Source organism: Stylophora pistillata, chromosome 3 (assembly GCF_964205215.1).
Source record: "Stylophora pistillata chromosome 3, jaStyPist1.2, whole genome shotgun sequence".
Lineage (NCBI taxonomy): Eukaryota > Metazoa > Cnidaria > Anthozoa > Scleractinia > Pocilloporidae > Stylophora > Stylophora pistillata.
Genome location: NC_142521.1, coordinates 18987501 through 19005633, shown reverse-complemented (window position 1 = coordinate 19005633; position 18133 = coordinate 18987501). Strand labels below are relative to the sequence as shown.

At 37.2% G+C, this 18133-nt stretch overlaps 3 protein-coding genes and 1 pseudogene across 14 annotated transcripts in view; 2 read left to right on the top strand and 2 right to left on the bottom strand.

The window, feature by feature from the left end:
- Window positions 1-666: 666 nt before the first annotated feature.
- Window positions 667-5559, top strand: LOC148734894 (uncharacterized; annotated as a pseudogene). Its single transcript, XR_015998404.1, has 5 exons — window positions 667-1755; window positions 2817-3084; window positions 3478-3710; window positions 4733-5040; window positions 5211-5559. The product of XR_015998404.1 is annotated as an uncharacterized LOC148734894 (transcript).
- Window positions 5445-6597, bottom strand: LOC148734893 (uncharacterized). Its single transcript, XM_088752022.1, has 2 exons — window positions 6366-6597; window positions 5445-6243 (listed from the first exon to the last, which is right to left on the bottom strand). Exon 2 carries the CDS (start codon window positions 6229-6231, stop codon window positions 5743-5745), a length of 489 nt encoding a protein of 162 aa, XP_088608148.1. The 5' UTR covers window positions 6232-6243; window positions 6366-6597; the 3' UTR covers window positions 5445-5742.
- A 1120-nt stretch (window positions 6598-7717) lies between these two features.
- LOC148734892 (uncharacterized) overlaps window positions 7718-18133 on the top strand; it is an 11188-nt gene continuing 772 nt past the window's right edge. The window contains exons 1-8 of one of the 7 annotated variants that reach the window (XR_015998403.1): window positions 7918-8057; window positions 8387-8489; window positions 9091-9311; window positions 9731-9862; window positions 10163-10333; window positions 10814-10956; window positions 11190-11301; window positions 12491-18133. The exon at window positions 12491-18133 is cut by the window's right edge and continues 772 nt beyond it. Coding sequence is in view for 5 of the 7 variants with exons in the window: in XM_088752018.1 (XP_088608144.1) it covers window positions 9213-9311; window positions 9731-9862; window positions 10163-10333; window positions 10814-10999 (588 nt within the window). In the remaining 2 variants the exon portion in view is untranslated. Of the gene's footprint in view, window positions 7760-7916; window positions 8058-8386; window positions 8490-9090; window positions 9312-9730; window positions 9863-10162; window positions 10334-10813 lie in introns of those variants that run through there. The other 6 variants (XR_015998402.1, XM_088752019.1, XM_088752018.1 and 3 more) reach the window with 6 other exon arrangements.
- LOC148734891 (uncharacterized) overlaps window positions 12450-18133 on the bottom strand; it is an 8138-nt gene continuing 2454 nt past the window's right edge. The window contains exons 2-7 of one of the 5 annotated variants that reach the window (XM_088752015.1): window positions 16336-16462; window positions 15966-16141; window positions 15037-15178; window positions 14381-14489; window positions 13457-14041; window positions 12450-13049 (exon numbers count right to left, since the gene is read on the bottom strand). In XM_088752015.1, the coding sequence (XP_088608141.1) occupies window positions 14038-14041; window positions 14381-14489; window positions 15037-15178; window positions 15966-16141; window positions 16336-16462 (558 nt within the window). In that variant the 3' untranslated portion in view covers window positions 12450-13049; window positions 13457-14037. Of the gene's footprint in view, window positions 13050-13456; window positions 15179-15965; window positions 16142-16335; window positions 16463-18133 lie in introns of those variants that run through there. The other 4 variants (XM_088752014.1, XM_088752016.1, XM_088752013.1 and 1 more) reach the window with 4 other exon arrangements.

The following is an 18133-nucleotide window of genomic DNA, read 5'->3' as shown; positions in this document are numbered from 1 at the left end:
TTCCTATTCTGATCACGTGGTTGTCATTGAGGTTAGAAAATAGAAAGTTCCCCCTCAGATTTCTCGTATTTCCTTTGGTGAAATTCCTTAAAATTTGGCAGAGATGTTATACCCTTTTAGCTTTCCTTGCTGTGAATTTATCAGAAAAATTTGTAGGACAAGTTTTTCGCTCAGCCAAAAAACAACAAAAATGTTAAAAGCGAAAAAACTACCTTGACAACCCCTATTTTTTTCGATTTCAAAAGTTTTGTCTTGTCAGACTCTACCCGTTCGGAGAATAATAGAAAATTTTACCGAAGGAAATTGAAGAAAATTGAAATCAAAGTCAAACAGATGTCAAAAAATGGCGATATTTGAGTAGTTTTAATTTGGGACTAAAAGCCTTGACTTCAGAGGTGACTGTTGTACAGCAAATTTAGGCCCTTGTTTTTTATGTTTCAGTAGCTTTGATTTGAAAAATAGCAAAAACAACGAGAAAAATTAACTTTCGATTGATGTCACTGGCGCGCGCTTCGTGATCTAGCATAACCCTATTGAGCCACCTTGAAAGCTCGCGCCATTTTCGTACCCATTCTTCGCCCGGCCAAAAAACCCTTTTGAGCACCCGATTCGCCTTTAATCTACCGCTTATAAGCGAATCTAATTATTCTCAAATTACCGCATACATGCTGATAAAGTAGGCCCTATTTTATGGCGTTCCATTTCCGCCAAAATTCAATGTTCTATTTTACATCGTACTTTCCACAATATTTTTTACATTTTGCGTTTTTCATTCGAGTTTGCACTGGCGATTCAACTTTTTTGCATTCAACATTCAACGTTTGTTTATGCAACCTTTAAGTTATCGCTTTCGACATTCAACTTTTTAGAGGCAACAGTGTAGTTTTCGAATTCGACCCTCAAGTTCAGTGGAATCCACATTCATGTTTTCGCATCCAACATTTAGCATTTGTCCTTTAAGTTTTGGCTTCCGACCTTCGACTTTGGGTATTGTACTTTCAAGTTTTCGCGTTTGACATTCAACTTTTCGAATTGGACTTTTACCCGCTGGTTAGTGACTGAAGGAGATCGTGGGTGCAATCGCCCTAAGCTACCCCTGCTCAAAAGGTGGACGATAGGGACGAGAGAATTCCCAGTTGAGTGGACTCGGGAGACCTTTCTCCACTCCCCACCAGACCAGACTTCGCCAACAGGTAGAAGATGGCCGAGTTCTTTAGTTTAGTGGGGCGTTTGTGACTTGTTTGCATCTCTTCAGCTAATTTAACTTACATTTTCCCGAAATTGTATTATCATTCACAAGTGCTGTTAAACTTTGAATCAATTTGTGTCATCTTGAAAAATTTGATTCCGCAAATGTCTGATGACAAGGCGTATTTGAATTCAGCTGTCTTGGATATAATAAGTGCTATAGGCAGATTTGGGGGATCTGGAGATCCATGTTTAGATTTCCAACCAATAGTTTTCAAGTTGGATTTTCTGCTGTTAGTCTTGACGTAGATAAACTAGTCTCAGAATTGATTGGACATGCTTACAGGATGTTGGCAGAAATCGATCAAAGAAACCATATTAACTGTGCATATCAAGCTCCACTGCATAATAGAGGGACTCGAGGGAGACCTTCCTACGAAATCAGCGAGGAACAGCTTCATTTTTTACTTCAGCAAGGGTTTAAAGTATGTGACATTAGTAAAATTCTTGGGGTGAGTGTCAGGACAGTTGAGATGAGAATGTCAACATTTGGGTTGAGTGTATCAGGCAAATAGTGAAAATGAACCACTATAAGGACAATTTTGTACAACTAAATAATAATTATTAAAAACTGGATCATTGGATAATGCAATTCAAGACTTTTTATTGGCTTAGCCGTTATGGTATATGAGCCAATATACCATAATCTACAAATATGGTAAGCGTATGCGTCAGCTTAAAATCAAAAGGGAGCTAAAAAATCCGGTTTCTCACAAAATCATAATTTCTTGAGGGTGTTTTTAATAAAACAATTATTCCACTCGCGCTTGTTGGATATGAGATGATTATAGCCAACTTGGCGCTACGGGCCTCGTTGGCTATCTATCATCTCATATCCAACGCGCGCTCGTGGAATAATTGTTAATTAGTCCTGGGTTGATGCTATTAAAAAGCATTGTTTGATCCTGCAGATACTTAACTGGTAGTTACTAAAATTGTTTATTTCACTTTCTGGGAATACCTTTGGGTAGTTGTTTCACCAAACAGTTGTGATTAGATTTGCAAATTAAAATTTTCTCCTCCACTTGTTCTTAGAGATCTAGACCATAAATAATGCATTACCTTTATAACATCATTATCTTTATTGCTGTTGACCATCCACACTTCACAGATTTAGTGCTTTCTGCCGATAACTTTACTGAGAACAAGCTACAATGTCATGTATAGCCTCAGTCCTGAAGAATGTTATTATTATCATGGCAGTTTTACATGTCTGCAGGCCCAGTACTAGTAAAACACAGAAATTGGGCATGTGACAGAACAACTCCAGCCTCCTGCACTGTGAAGTCTTCAAGATTATGCAAAATATAAGAATATCATAGCCAGTTCTTGTAACTTATTTTTAAAATGTTAAATTTTAATAACATCAAGAATGAGATAGCAATAAAGAATAAAAATCTCTCTCTTTGCACCAAAAATTTAGGTCACTGTTCTGCCTAGCTTAAGATTTAATTATGGCAAAATGGTACTAAAATAACATTATTAGTAGTATTGTCATCATCATCATCATTGCTATTCATTACTCAACACTAAGACTGAAATTTTTTTATCCTATTGCTTTGGTTCAGGTATGTTTAGTCCTATAGAAGACAGCCAATTGGATGAGCTCGTTCGAACTGCTTCAAGCCAGCATCCTGGAATGGGTTTATGAATGCTCAAAGGTTATTTACAGAGTAAAGGATTTTGTATTCAGTGAGAAAGAGTAAGATTATCCCTATTGCGAACAGATCCCATTGGTATCATGGAGAGATGGAAAAGTACCACCAGGAGGCGAAATTACAATGTTAGGTATCCACTCTCACTCTGGCACATAGATGGGAACCATAAGTTGATAAGGTACTGAGAAAATACCTGTTCTATAGTGTACATTGTCATAGTCTCTCAGTGATCTTGTGGGTGGAGCTGTAACTAACTGTCATGTATTGTTGAAGTTTAACACAATCAACCTTCTGCTATTGGACACCTGTAAATATACACACCTTTATGTCCTAAAAGCAAACACATGTTAACTGTGGCCACAACACCAGCTGATGCAAGGCTTTTTTTAAACTGTGTTTTAAGTAGCATTTAGACATCGATCAAGATGGATAACTTTCCCCTTGTCCCCATTTTTTAACAAATGCTGGTAACACCAGACATGCTTAAGGTTACCCTTACGGGAGCTTTGATTTCTTGTTTTTCACACATGTATGTAAACTATGTAAGAGTTTTTATTTTTTTTTTTAACAGATGGAGAATTGTTATCCATGGTGGAATTGATGGCTTTTCACGAATTCCAGTCTATTTGAAGGCCTCAAATGACAACAAAGCAAGCACTGTTCTTTCATGCTTTCGTGAAGCTGTATCAGAGTATGGCCTTCCATCTCGGGTCCGCTCTGATAAAGGAGGGGAGAATATAGATGTAGCAACCTATATGCTTACTAACATACAGCGAGGGCCAGGCAGGGGAAGTATGATTACAGGTACAGAGTACTGAATTATTCCTTTGGTCAGTTTATGAGTAGTCCGCATATTTCCTCAGGAATAGTGAAGTGCATTGTTCTCTCTCCCTGCATCTTTCCTTTCCTGCGTGGGATGATTTTTAAGCCTGCTCATGTTTCACTCACTCTACTATCCATGCAGAAATGTAGGGACTAGCTACTTGTAATCTATCTTTCCTTAGCTAGATGACTTTTTCTGGGTTTCTAAAGGATGGGATCTTGAATTCAGAATATACTTTAGATCCTGAAAAGGTTTCAAAAAAAGTTTCTACTTTTTGCATGAATATATAATGAAAAAGGTACTTGTGATCATGAACTAATCTTGAGGATTTCTGGGCAAGGAGAAATCATGCTGTATAAATAGTCACAAGTTTCATTTAGTTTAAAGGCCATTGTTTTCATGAATGCTTGTCCTAGTTGTTAAGTTTCAGCCTGGTGATTGCCCTCCCCTTGCCATGCTTCCAAAATCAAGTTGTTATTTGTTGAGTATGTTGGTAATTGAACAACTTGCTGAGAATAGACAAAATGCCTTTCATATGCTCCCCTGCTGTTGCTTACTATCAACAGTGATGTTTTCTTGTTCCATGCTAATATCACATGTATGCAACTTACACTAGTCAAGGTTTACCATAAATCCATGTCGCTTGTTGATAAGCCTTAAGCAAAAACCATGTAGTACAACTGTAGGCCAAGCCCCCTATTTTTAAACAATCAATCAGGTATGCTACTTGTAAAATACAATTACATTTGATTGATTGTAATATCGATGGGGTATGCTACACATAGAACACAATTACATTTGATAAATTGTATTACTCCTGATAAATGATTTTAATTTATCCTGAAAGAGATGAGGGACTGAAACTCAATATGACTCTTAGTGTCTTTTGTTCTCCTGTTTACATTTAGGTATTCAACTCCAGATTGTTAGATAATGTTTTACGGTTAATGAAGTAAAATAAAATTTTATCAATCTGTAAAGTTGTATGCTTTGCAATCACTAGGAAAGAGTACACACAATCAAAGGATTGAACGACTTCGGAGAGACGTATATGATGGTTGCCTTTGCCTCTTCTATGAACTCTTCTATACCCTGGAACACCAGTATGTCTTAAATGCAGATGATGATTGTCACCTCTGGTGCCTACATTGCGTGTTCCTGCCTATCATCAACAGACATCTGAGTAATTGGAAAGATGCTTGGGTTCACCATCCATTACGTACAGAAAGAAACAAAACAGCTATGCAGTTTTGGATTAGTGGACTGCAAGAGGCATTGGGATTTCTTGGTCCTGAAGGTGAAGTGTTCCAGGTATGAAACATGTTTGGTTTAATCACTTAATCAGCATTACTTGTGTCAAATAATATGCAAGAACTATGAAGAACAATTTCTATCCTCATTCCAACAGTGCATGATGTTAGGGTTAATGCTTTGGCAGCAAGTATGTAACAAATTGCTTACTATTATCATTTTCTTTTTAGGGCGATTATAGCAACTATGGGATTGATTGGCAAGGTCCCATCCCAGAACAATGCCCTGATTATGTTGAAGTTGCGGACAAAAACTGTCCATTCACTGAGGAGGAAATGCATCTCCTACCACTAACAAACAATTTAACATACTTAGAGGGGGTTGAAGTATTCAGTGAAATCACCAACTTATTGTAAAAAGAAACACCATCAGGAGTTAGTGAAGAAATGAAACATGAACAAACAAAAAACAAACAAGTCATATGTTTATTTAAAGTAACAACAATTTTCACAAACTTCTTTTGATCTTTAGAACTGGAACAATAAATTGCAATTTTTTGCATAATTATTTCACCACAAATTCAACAGTCACTGTGTTGTTCAAATAAAGATCCATACCTTTCAAATAGGTCCTTTGGTTTCAACTTTTAGAATCATTATCACCATAAGAACCTTGAGAAGGTTTGCACCACTCTTGCAGTGTTTATTAAAACAGAAAAAATTTAAATTTTAACTACTGATGTAACATGCCATAAAGAGATCCTTAAATACTGGTGAATGCCTTCCCACAATTATCACAACCTGCTTGAAGTGCAACCAGGAAGGTGTCCTTGTCTGGGAAATTTCTTGGCAAGGTGATGTTCTTTGTGCAAGTAGATGATAAAATGGAATCTACATCATCAAATTCGATCCTGATCCTCCCTAAACCAAAATCCGGTAAGCAGGGTGCCTCAGTAGCAAAGGTGAGGAATGACTTAAGGACATCTGGTGTTGCACCTAATATAAACTTAGTCATGTGCTCCATGATGTCTTTTTCAGCATCACTCATCTCTGATGGAAACATCAATATTCCCTTGACATCAGAACCCTGAATTTCCTTCTCTCCTGCCACAAACAGCTCTTTGAAAAGCTGAGGATGTAGCTGCATTCTGGACCCAAATTCCAGAGTGTGTAGCCCTTGCCTTAGTTGATCTAACAGTATTTTGGGCTTCCCGATGGCATCATGTATAATAAGGCTTTGAATGACTCGCATTTTGTTATCATTCTGAAAGATATCCAGAGAACATTCATAACTCAGCGATAAACCATTGACCTGCAAGTTGTAGTTTTACATGTAGTTATAACAAAATCATTAAGAAAGAGATTGCATCATTTATGTGTACATACTCGTATATTGATTCAAAGTTTAACAGCACTTGTGAACTTGTGAATGATAATACAATTTCGGGAAAATGTAAGCGAAATTAGCTGAGGAGATGCAAACAAGTCACAAACGCCCCACTAAACTAAAGAACTCGGCCATCTTCGACCTGTTGGCGAAGTCTGGTCTGGTGGGGAGTGGAGAAAGGTCTCCCGAGTCCACTCAACTGGGAATTCTCTCGTCCCTATCGTCCACCTTTTGAGCAGGGGTGGCTCAGGGCGATTGCGCCCACGATCTCCTTCAGTCACTAACCAGCTGGTAAAAGTCCAATTCGAAAAGTTGAATGTCGAACGCGAAAACTTGAAAGTACACTACCCAAAGTCGGAGGTCGGAAGCCAAAACTTAAAGGACAAATGCTAAATGTTGGATGCGAGAACATGAAAGTGGATTCCACTGAACTTGAGGGTCGAATTCGAAAACTACACTGTTGCCTCTAAAAAGTTGAATGTCGAAAGCGATAACTTAAAGGTTGCATAAACAAACGTTGAATGTTGAATGCAAAAAAGTTGAATCGCCAGTGCAAACTCGAATGAAAAACGCAAAATGTAAAAAATATTGTGGAAAGTACGATGTAAAATAGAACATTGAATTTTGGCGGAAATGGAACGCCATACTATTTACCTACCGAGATTAGATTACCGAGAACAAAACAAAGGCCTGGTGCTAGAATCGATAGGTTTTGTAGGCGCCATTTTGAAATGCCTCCCCGTAAAGATTTTTGATCTAAAAGGGCTTTTAAAGTTGTCAGTTTTAAAGCAGGAAAGGTAGTAAAAAAACAGAAAATTAATGTTCCTGGTAGATTAAATGTGCAAAAAACCGATGCATCGAGTTTCGCTTCAAATATCGATGTAACTAGCGACGAGCAGATCTCACAGTCGGCAGCTGAGGTCGATGTGGATAATTTTCCTGCAGACGCTAGTTTTTCAACAGGATCAAGGAAATGGCCCAAATTTCGTATTAAAGAAAAGCTTAGAGCCTACCACACCAGGAAATCTAGACTAGCCACATCTTGGCTGGATTTTCGGGAGCAGATCGCGACTGCTCTTCTTTCAAGAGAAGCAATGCCCTTGGGGAATTGTGTAATCCCTGGTTGCACGAATGATGCTCTTGGAAGATGCCTGGACTGTGGCTACGGTGGCTCATAAGTGCCATGCAAAAATTGTGATTTTTTTATCGTTTTAGCGACTTTTTTAGCGACTTTTTTAGCGACTTTTTTAGCGACTTTTTTAGCGACTTTTTTAGCGACTTTTTTCGCGACTTTTTTAGCGACTTTTTTAGCGACTTTTTAGCGACCGAAGTAATGCGGGCTCAAGTTGCTTCTCAAGAGAAGATGGCGGAACTCGAAACCGAAATCAATGAGGTAAATAACTCTCAGGTTCACGGTATTCACTGGAATTCACTAAATTTGCATAAAATAGCGCAGATTTCAACTTAACGCATTTTTCTGCTTATAAAGTCGCTAAAAAAGTCGCTAAAAAAGTCGCTAAAAAAGTCGCTAAAAAAGTCGCTAAAAAAGTCGCTAAAACGATAAAAAAATCACAATTTTTGCATGGCACTTATGAGCCACCGTATGTGGCCCTGCCATGTACCTGTGCGAAGAACACATACAGGTCGTTCATGCAGGAGGCAAATCTCTGCACAAACCACAGGCCTGGAAGGTTATAGACTATAGTTTTTTATTCCATTCGTTGTCAAACACACTCTTCTTTGACTTTTTCCTACACTGATTTTCATTTAAAGGCATATGTAACTGTTATTTAGAAAAGGAAACCTTCTTAAAATATTTAAAAATATTTTGAAAGGGGCAATTTTAGAATACCCAGCCACTTACTTGCATTTCTCTGAACGCTGTAGAACAAGGCAAGTAAAAACAACAGCAACCATTCAAATTCAGTTATATGCAATTATAAATGACTGGGTATGATAAAATCTAGCCACTGAAAATAGGGTAGACTGCAACAATCATGTATTCTTTAATCTTTCACAGGAGGGGAGGTTCATTCCTTATAAGTTTCAACAAACTGTCTGGACAACACCTCACAACATTGATCATGGCTATGTGCGTTATATTATAGCTATAAATGTACATGGTAAGCAAGGTACTTATTATAGTGACTAAACTCCCAGGAAAATGGCTGGTATATTGGAAAAAAGTGCTAGAGATCTTATAGGTGATCCTAATAATGAACAGTGGGTTTAAAAGCAAAATTTCAATTAGACAACTGAAAAATTTTCAGGAAGGTAATCAATGGGTTATTAAAAAAATATCACTTTTATTGTGAATTTTATCATGTGGTAAATGACTGCTGTCCTATCATCATTGTCATTATTGTGACTTGTATATTGTACGTTACAGTAGAATCTCGATGTAGCGAATTCTCAAATGACTGGCAAATGATTATGTTTGCTATATTGAGGTTTCATTACACTAAGGACTTTTTTATATATAGAGGTTTGTTAATCCAGGTTCTACTGTAATGGGATAAGTTTTTTTTTCCCTCTTTTTAGCTTAAATTATGCCACCAAAAAATATGTATTTCTCAGACATCTTTGGGATACAAAATTATTAATCACTTCATGCTTTGATTCGGTATTAGTAAGCAGTTGTTATAATTAGGAAAGCAAAAGCAAAGTGTTCCTTTTGTGACAATTAAAGTATACACTTCTTTTCTTTTTTGCTTCTTTCAACAGGACAGTAACATGCAATTAAATTGAAATGTTGTGAGCATGAACCTGAGGCAATAACCCTCATAAGAAATGGCTTCTGGCCATCCACCCCAAAACAGCCCCAAGTCGCCTTTGATATTCAGTTTATGACACTTCTGCAGTATGTCTTCCTTGAATGTAGAGTGTCATTAAAATCTATTCATCAGTCACTGCTATGGCTTTCTCTGGCATGTTCAAAAGTCTATGTAAGTACTTATTTATTTGTATGCCATCTGTAATCATTAACATCAATTTCTTTTGTCAAATAAAGGTAAAACATTACTATTTGTATGGTTGTGTTGTGGCAAGAAATAAATTAGTTTAGCAGAAGTAATTTGTATTGTCAAGTAATTCATATTGTCATGATTGATCATTCATGGGTGAATTTCACTGATTTATAAATTATGTTGATTTATGCATGTATGTACTTACTTACATCCCCACATAGTTACGTACTTTCATTGTGATAAAAGAAACACTTTGCTATTTCTTTCCTCATAAGAACCCTGCTGCTTGAATCAAAACATGCCTCAAGTACTAAATATAAAAACCCAGAATGTATGTATGTACTACGTATATATGTATGCATGCCTGCATTATATTAATTGTGTTCTTGTTGTTTTAGGTTAAAGACATTTACCGTCTTCTCGTTGGTGAGTGCTTTGGTGAATTTCGATATCTGTCTAGTATGTTGAACAGCTTGAACCACTTCATTCCTTCTTTTGGCAGTGAACATGAGTGCCCTGCCTGCCCCAAGGTTTGTAGAAATTTTTGATTGCTTTTGCAGGACAATTATTGCTTTAATTATGTTGTTGGTGTCCTCTATTTTTCATCATGATCATCATCATCCTCATGTACCAGGTGTTTTACCTGGAAAGTTCATTAGGATGATGAATCATATAATATCTAAACATGTGGCAAATAATAAATTTAGAAACCCAGTTCTGTTACAACATAATACTCTGTTATCTTGGTCACCATGTGCTGTTATATAATATGATTGATTTATAATTTTTGTGCAATATATATTTGGCTATTTTACTTTATTAATGTTCAGGAGAATGGAAGTATATTTGTTTCTGTGGATGCATTATTTGGATGTGTGAGAAAGAGCAGTGCAGGAACAAGTGGAAAAGCATCCAATTATGGAGAAGAACTCTTCATTAACCAAGATAAAGTAGATAAATTTTTATCTACTTACAATAAAACATCCACTAGCAAATCAATGGTAATTATCTTTGTATGTTATGTAACAACGAGTACCATATGTCCTTTTTTACAATCTCTTAAAAACAAAAACACTTGATACATTTGTTAAGTCCACAAATAATTTTAAATTTTTTGTTGTCATGCAAAATAAGCATGCATCCCTTTGACCTTATGGTAATCTTTTTTTTTTTAGTCATCAGAATATAATCTATTTATAATTCATTTCTGTGACAATTACAACTCTGCCTAGGGTGGCTTTCTCTCTTCCTACTGAGGTGGTCCCAAGCCCACATAAAGGAGGAGGGTTTGTCAAGTTAGATTTCTTTCTTCTATAAATACCCATCAGATAGTCAATAACATAATTCTTGGAAAGGTTGCATGTTGTTGATGTTTCTATTTTGTCAGTATGACATGAAGTAGATGAGTACTAAAGTTTCTTTATATTTTCTGGTACTTTTTGTTTATGAGCTCTGCATGCCTTTCGTGTTGTATTTTGCAGGACCAAGCATGCAATCAGTTTCAAGCAGGAGCTAATCTGTGGTCCAAAATTAAATCCAAAAAGCTGGATGAAACTGCACTTTTTGGGGCTGCATGTCGACATGAAGTGCCATTAAAGTTCTTTAGCCTGAAGAGGGGAGAGGAGTATGTTTTCTTAGTACAAAGAAACATCTTGCTTAGGTTTTAAACGATTAAATTGCCTCAGATGTCATATATTTATGAATTCTTTCTTTGTTTTCTTATTTTATCACTGTTATGTAGGTCCTATTTGTTCCCATGAATTTTTTTGCATCTTTTCATTACCTTTGTATTTGGGATGTACAGGAGAGTTTTGATGATTTGCTTTGTTTAACTAGACATAATTGTTTTTTATTCAGAATTGGAAATGCAGTTTTTCTGTTAAAGTGGATCTAGGAAATGATTGGACAGAAAGACATTGAAGTTTTCTTTTTCTATGACATTGCATGCATTTTGCATGCACATCTGAAAGTAAGCAAATGGCTATATTAATTTATTATCTCATCTTTATATTGGTAAGGACTGCGATGACTGGTCTAGTGAAGGGAAATGGGAATCACATAGGCCATTTCTATGAAGGCTGCAGCCTCCATTTGAATTATTGCATTTGTGGCCCCTTATGTGTAGGAGCCACTTACATAATTAGTTACTCTCTTCTCTAAATCATAGTTACTTATTTACACTCGATTTATGCTGCTGACATCGCTAATTTCCTTTCGTGCACAAAAAGGAGTGAATAGGAGTTAGTTTAAGTTTTGAACGACTAGTAGATTTATACTAAAACTATTAGATTATTCGCTCTCGATTTCCATGCGTGATAGTTGACTTGGGTTGCACCTTCGTGAACTCTAGGTGGTTAGCAGCCAATCTCTAGAAGCACAGGTATCAATGGTGGAAGGAACAAATGCTGGTGGACGAACAAAAGGAGCTAAGGGGCCGAGCATTTAACTTTTGAGGGGGGGAGTGGGTGATTTTGAAAATTTCCTGCAAACGCTTGTTGGAAGAAAAAAATTGCATGCAGCCCAAATGTAACAGAAAAAATATACCAAAAAATCGGAAAAATATCCTGGACAGCAAATTGCTAGAAAAAAATTTCTTGATGACCAGAAATCACCCGCTTCCCCCCCCCCCCCCCCGTCAAAAGTCAAATGGTCGGCCCCTAATGAAATATCTATTGTTTACGTCCACCAACATGGCGGCAATGACGTTACGTGCAAACCACCCATAGTGCGATAGAAATCTCGAGCTCATAAATCAGGCTAATTGTAAAATAGAACTTGGGGTAGGGTTTCATAACAAAAAGGCGGGCGCTTCTTCACGTTTGTTAAGAGTTATCGGTGTCTGTAATCTAGATTTGGATAATACTGTTGTTACGATTTGAACATCGGTCCAGTAGCTTCGAGGGCATATACGCTAGTTTTAAGAACATCAAACTTCTAAGGGCCAACTATCAGACCGATAGTTCCGAGACAAATACACTCTGTTGTTTCCATTGTTCCCTACTAAATTTTCTTCCGCGCGCTAATTCAAAAATAACACGTCAATTGAATTATTTTCAAGATTTTGAGATGAAAGCCAAGTATAAAATTGGAAAAAGAAACAGACGAACTACCTAACTACTTTTAAGTTGTTTATTTTCTACGAAACCGCTTATTTACAGGAAATTTTCACGCATGACTACTATCCATATGGGTATTTTCAGCAGACGCACTGACAGTAGCCCTCCGCAGACGAACACTATCGCGTCACATGATCAAGTTAAACCAACAAGGATCGAAGAAAATTTAGTGGTGAACTATAACCTGTGATAGTTGACCATAGTTGCCCTCATCAACTATCACGCGATGGAATCTCGAGCGTTTTTTTTTTTTAGAAAGCAGTGGGAGAACCAATCAGATTCAGGGAATTCCAATAGAACACAGCTGAGTTTCTACTGAAACATAGTTACATTTCGGTTATTAACCGCGGCTACATTGTAAACTACATTAGAACAAGATGGCTGCAAGGCCACTCGTAGTATCCTCCGACAGACACTGGCTCATCTTGATCGAATCCTCCGGGACACAAGGGAAGTAATCCTGGCCTGAGCACCTGGAGGACCTCCACCACGACATTCCCTGGGGTAACAGCACGACCGTGTAGTTGCTGTCTTTGGCTCAGTTGGCAAACAGCATGAGTCACATCGTTACCGTTAGGGATCGTCATTCCGAACTGAGTATCTACAAAGATCAATTTACAGATGCTTTATTCAAATATTGGCCCCGCTCAAAATAATAGAGTTACTTTCTGGTCATGATAAAGATAGTTTGCAAGTGAAATGAAAGTATGATAAAAATAAAAACTAACAAATGTGCTGGCAGAGGAGCCTGACGCATTGAAATGTAGCTTAGGTCACTTTCTTACCATCAGCCGGAACTGACATGCTAGATCCATCAAGTGAAAGCCTTTTCCCAGACCTTTATAGTAAACATTACATCAGAAAAATACATACTATTTTGGAATGGAGAGAACTGGGTGCATGGACATTTCGCAACTTTCTTTGTAAATGGACGAGTTTAGAACTGAGGATATAGCTTTGCCGAATGTGCCGGCTCACTTGTACCTTCTTTAAAAGTTGCATTCTCACCTTTGGATATGATGGTTCCCGATGGGGAAGGAATACTGGACAAAGAACAACTAGCAGTAGAAGCAACGGGTGGTGAAGATAAGGCAGATTTTGATGGCGCAACCAGAAGAGTGGATGACGTAGGGAGACTGGTGGAATGGATAATAAGGGAAGTAGGTGAGGTGACGATGGTGCCAGGTGAGGGAACCATGCTGCTTGGTGAAGTGACGATGGTGCATGGTAAGGTAACTATGGTCCTAGGTGAGGTAATGATGGTACTTGGTGAGGTAACTATGGTGCTACATGAAGAAACAAGGAAGCTGGTTGCACTATTTTGAGAAATTAGTAAGCTTGTGATAGATGAGGATGAACTGACAATGGATGTGGGTGGGGTCGACTGACTGTAGACGGAGTGTGAAACATCGAATTTCCACGTATCTCGTGTCAACCACAACTTCTGGCGTTGGGCGCTGCCATACAAATGTGGCTTTCGTGGAGCCTCTTCAATGTCCTTTCCTAAGGTCTCAGGAAGACCTTGTAAAACAATTCCCAACTGCTTTGCCTTTGCATAGGGCATTTTTTGTCCACTTTTACCTACAAGTTCACCTAGAGTGAGACAAATAAGCAATCACTTCTTAGATATATAATGTTATCATTATTTATCACTGTTTTTCACTTCCTTTTGTCTTACTAATGTATGGGATACAAATCTACACCTGTCTATTAACATACCATAACTCTGCTATACAAAAACATAATCAATGTAACTGTGTTCAGGATACTTCCAATTGTTTTAGATGTCTGGGCAATAGTTCTTGTTGAAATTTTAAGTTTTCTGGGTAGGATGTGATTCAACATGTTATGTTTTATAATAATACTTGTAAAAGCAAAAGTCCTCCATGTAATCTGAAAAAAGGGGAACATTGCAATTCTCAACCCACTAACAATGCTTTGAAAGAGAGTAAATTCCAAAAATGTTTGACTGTACTGTATTTGCTGTTAAAAAGTTCCTGTAGATCTTTCAGTGACACTTCTTCTTTTTCTTTGTCTGATACTTAAAGAAATGGACAGGAAAATAAAAGAAAAACAATTAGCAGAAATCTATTCAGTAAGAACCTAGGGAAAAATGTGTTGTTCCATAAAATATCCACACTTCTCCCACAGAGGGGGGTTTCATAAAAACCCCCACCTCTCATGGAATTCCAATTAACAATAGACTCATTTCTTTCAATTTATGGTCTTTGATCTCCCCAGCCTACCAGGAATTCTGATCCCTTGTGTGGAGGAACTGTCGGCAGTAATTTTCGGGAACTACACAACGTAAGAATATACAAATAAAGTGTAAGGTTTCTATAACTGTCTTGCATTATAGAGCTAAATGGCCTCCTTAGACTCCCACTTAATGTGTTTCAATTCAACCAGGCCATTCTAAAATAGCACCAAGTTAGTGTTATAAACAAGATAAACCAACTGAAGGCCTTGCGGTTGAAATAATGAAATCATTTGATCATGATCATAACAAATATTATATGTAATAACTGTTACAATATATTGCCAATGTATTATTATGTTGAAATATGTAAATATAATTGGACACTTACATTGCAATAGGCTACCAAAGGACTTAATAAGGTCTTTGTCAGCAATCAGCTTTTCACAAATTGCTGACTGGCCATGGTATAACATGCCATCATACGAGCATAACACCATTCCCTGTCCACCAAGCAATTCAAGTTCTGCCAGCTGTAAATTTAAAATAAAACAATTAAGAATAATCTCAGACTCATGGGATGCTTCCTCAAAGACACCTTCAGGTGGCTTCACCCTGTTGTTTTTGAAGGAGCACCTTCAAGTTTTCAACCTCCCACACCTAATATAAACAGCATGACTTCAACTGATCTACAAATTATATACAAAACAAGTGTGATATCATTATCATGTGAGATCTATTCCAATCATTGACTCACTCCTATGGTTAAAGCAGTTACTTATTTTGAAGATTAGCCCACCAGGGATCAAAGTTGTCAGAACTTTATTTGCACTAGAGTGAACACAGTTTGTAGCACCCATGATTATATTGTAGCCAGCTGAAATTTAAATAGTTTCGTGATAAATTATTATTTACAACATTCTTAGTTCAAGCGACAAATGGTTTTGTGACTTAATTTGTTTCTGAGTAGTCAGATCCCTTGATTTGCTATCTTGATGATTTATCTTGATGCTTACGTGCAAAACAGTCGATGACCAGCTTTGAATGTCGTTACATCATAAATTGTTCTTTTTAAAACATAAGTCACATGACCTATTTTTCCCCCCACCCATGCACCCACTCACTCACTCATTCATTAAAACTTAATAAGTTACTTTTTCTCTCTTTCATCTTTACAATATACAATTTATGTTAAATACAAATGTAATTAAATTGTTATACTTGAAAATGCTACAAATTGGCAATTAATTATAGCATACAGCTTCCTTTTAAGCATAATGTAATATATGCACTACATGCACTATGGCTGTTCAACTGTACCTCTTTCATCATATTTTTAATGACCTTTTGGGCTCTTACACTATTTGATGGCTGCAAGATAAGATTGCCACTATCTTCCATGGCTTTTTTGCGGTATTCTTCTCTGGATTCCTCTGCCAGGCCCCTCCACTTTTCTCCTAAAGTCCTAAAGACATCTGCACTCCCACCAGTTTTATCTTCAATTTTAAATAGTGCAGAAAAATAGATATGGTGTAAAAGAAAAATGGTAATAGTGAAGACCATTCCAAAAGTAACTAATTATTGCAAATGCTTGTAAAATGTATTTAAAATGCATAAATTGGTTATTCATTCATAGTATTAATTTCAACTAAAAACATAGGAATGATTCAATTGAAATAATTACATTTACCTTTTTGCATAACATCACTAGTAAATAAGTTGTAACCTGACAGTTTTCTATGGAGTTGCTTGCTTTTAGGAGCTGTCTGCCGATTGCCAGAGCCACTCAGCTTGGCATTGTAGTTGTTTATCCAATTCTGCAAATTAATGCACTCTAAATTAATTCCATTTAAGATAGAAAAAGAAATTCAACTGCATTTCAATTACTCACAGTGATGACTGTTTCCAGTCTTTGCACCAGCACAGTGGGATGAGGATAAAAGGGAAACGATATTAAAAATAGGAATTTGCATATTATTAATCTGCTGTCTTCCAAATGAATTAGAAAACCCTCACAGCAAGGATGGGAAACAACATTAAAAACAGAACCCACGTACGGTGCCAGGTGTGAAAATCAAACCTGGGGCACATTGGTGGGAGGTGAGCACTCTCACAAATGTGCCATGCCAAATTGATGTTTAATGATAAATATCATGAAAAATAACAGCTCAACTACAATGTGTAAATTATTAAACAATCACCTTCACTGAACCCAACTATTATACCACCCTCAAGCACAAGATATGATACAAATGCAAATAAATATTTTAAGCCAGAAATTAAATCAAATTCATTTGCATGTGAAACAATTTGCACAGGGACTTGCTAACAGTTGGTTCATGCTTTAGCTACCTTTCAGTTTAGATTTAACAAATGGTAATCACCACAGCGTACACTATTGAGTTATGGATGCACGCGGGAGGTTGCTAAGCACGAAAGAAGCATAAGAGTCGCTCGAGGCGATAGCCTCGAGTGACTCTAGCTTCTTGAGTGCTTAGCAAACCTCCAAAGTGCATCCATAACTCAATAGTGTACACTGTGGTGTTTACCATTTGTTTTATAACATAACATTGATACATCGTAGCTAAAGAGTTCCCTTTTATTTAACAAATCTTACGTGAGCAGAAAAAACAAGTGTGCGCGGAAAAATAGTCTTTGCATTTGCTCACATCAGCAGCGTACACCCATGGGCAAATGGGGGACGCTAAATTGACCAATCAGAGCACGCGCTTTACTTTGGTTATGTTATAATTTTTTATGGCAGCCAAAGTCATCTTTGCACAGGAACTTATTAAACATTGGTCCACACTTTAGCCAAGAGTAACTCTAGCTTGACTGCTTTCCCAACTTCCCAAGTGTGCCATAACTTAATGGTGCAGAGGCAGCTTCCAAAGCATGAATAAACATGTTTTACAACAGTGCTGCAGTGGAAATTAATGTACATCAAAATCTGTGAGAACACTCATATGAGAAAGCATATGACAAGGCAAGTTGCCCACACTACCAGCATGCTCCATACCATACAAGCATGGAGCATGATCTGGATTGTGTGGGTCTGCTAGCCTTTTTATATTATTTTGAAACAGATTGGAGAGGAAGGCTGAGGTGAAACAAAATGGACTGCTGAAGTGGTAAGGGGGGGGGGGGGGGGTAAACCAAAACAATTTCTGTGAGGAAGGCATCATGGACATTTTCTGGAGCAACAAAATTCATACATACTAATTGTTTACTACCACCAACAAAATCCTCAACTGTAGGACTAGCTTATATTCCATCCTGCTTGGATAGTGAATACACTGACCTGGTGTCATTACCTAATGGTTTAATTACATTTGGAAGTGGAAAGACATAACAATACTTTTGTCTTCAAATACACCTATATTAGTGTGGCTTTTAACAGTCTACTATCATGTTCTCGAATCCTGTACTCCCAACATATACAAATCAAACTCCAATTGACTCATCATCTGTCAATTGTACATGACTGT

Coding starts and splice junctions, on each gene's coding strand:
- LOC148734893 (XM_088752022.1), bottom strand. CDS start 6,231: ATGCGAGTCATTCAAAGCCTTATTATACATGATGCCATCGGGAAGCCC.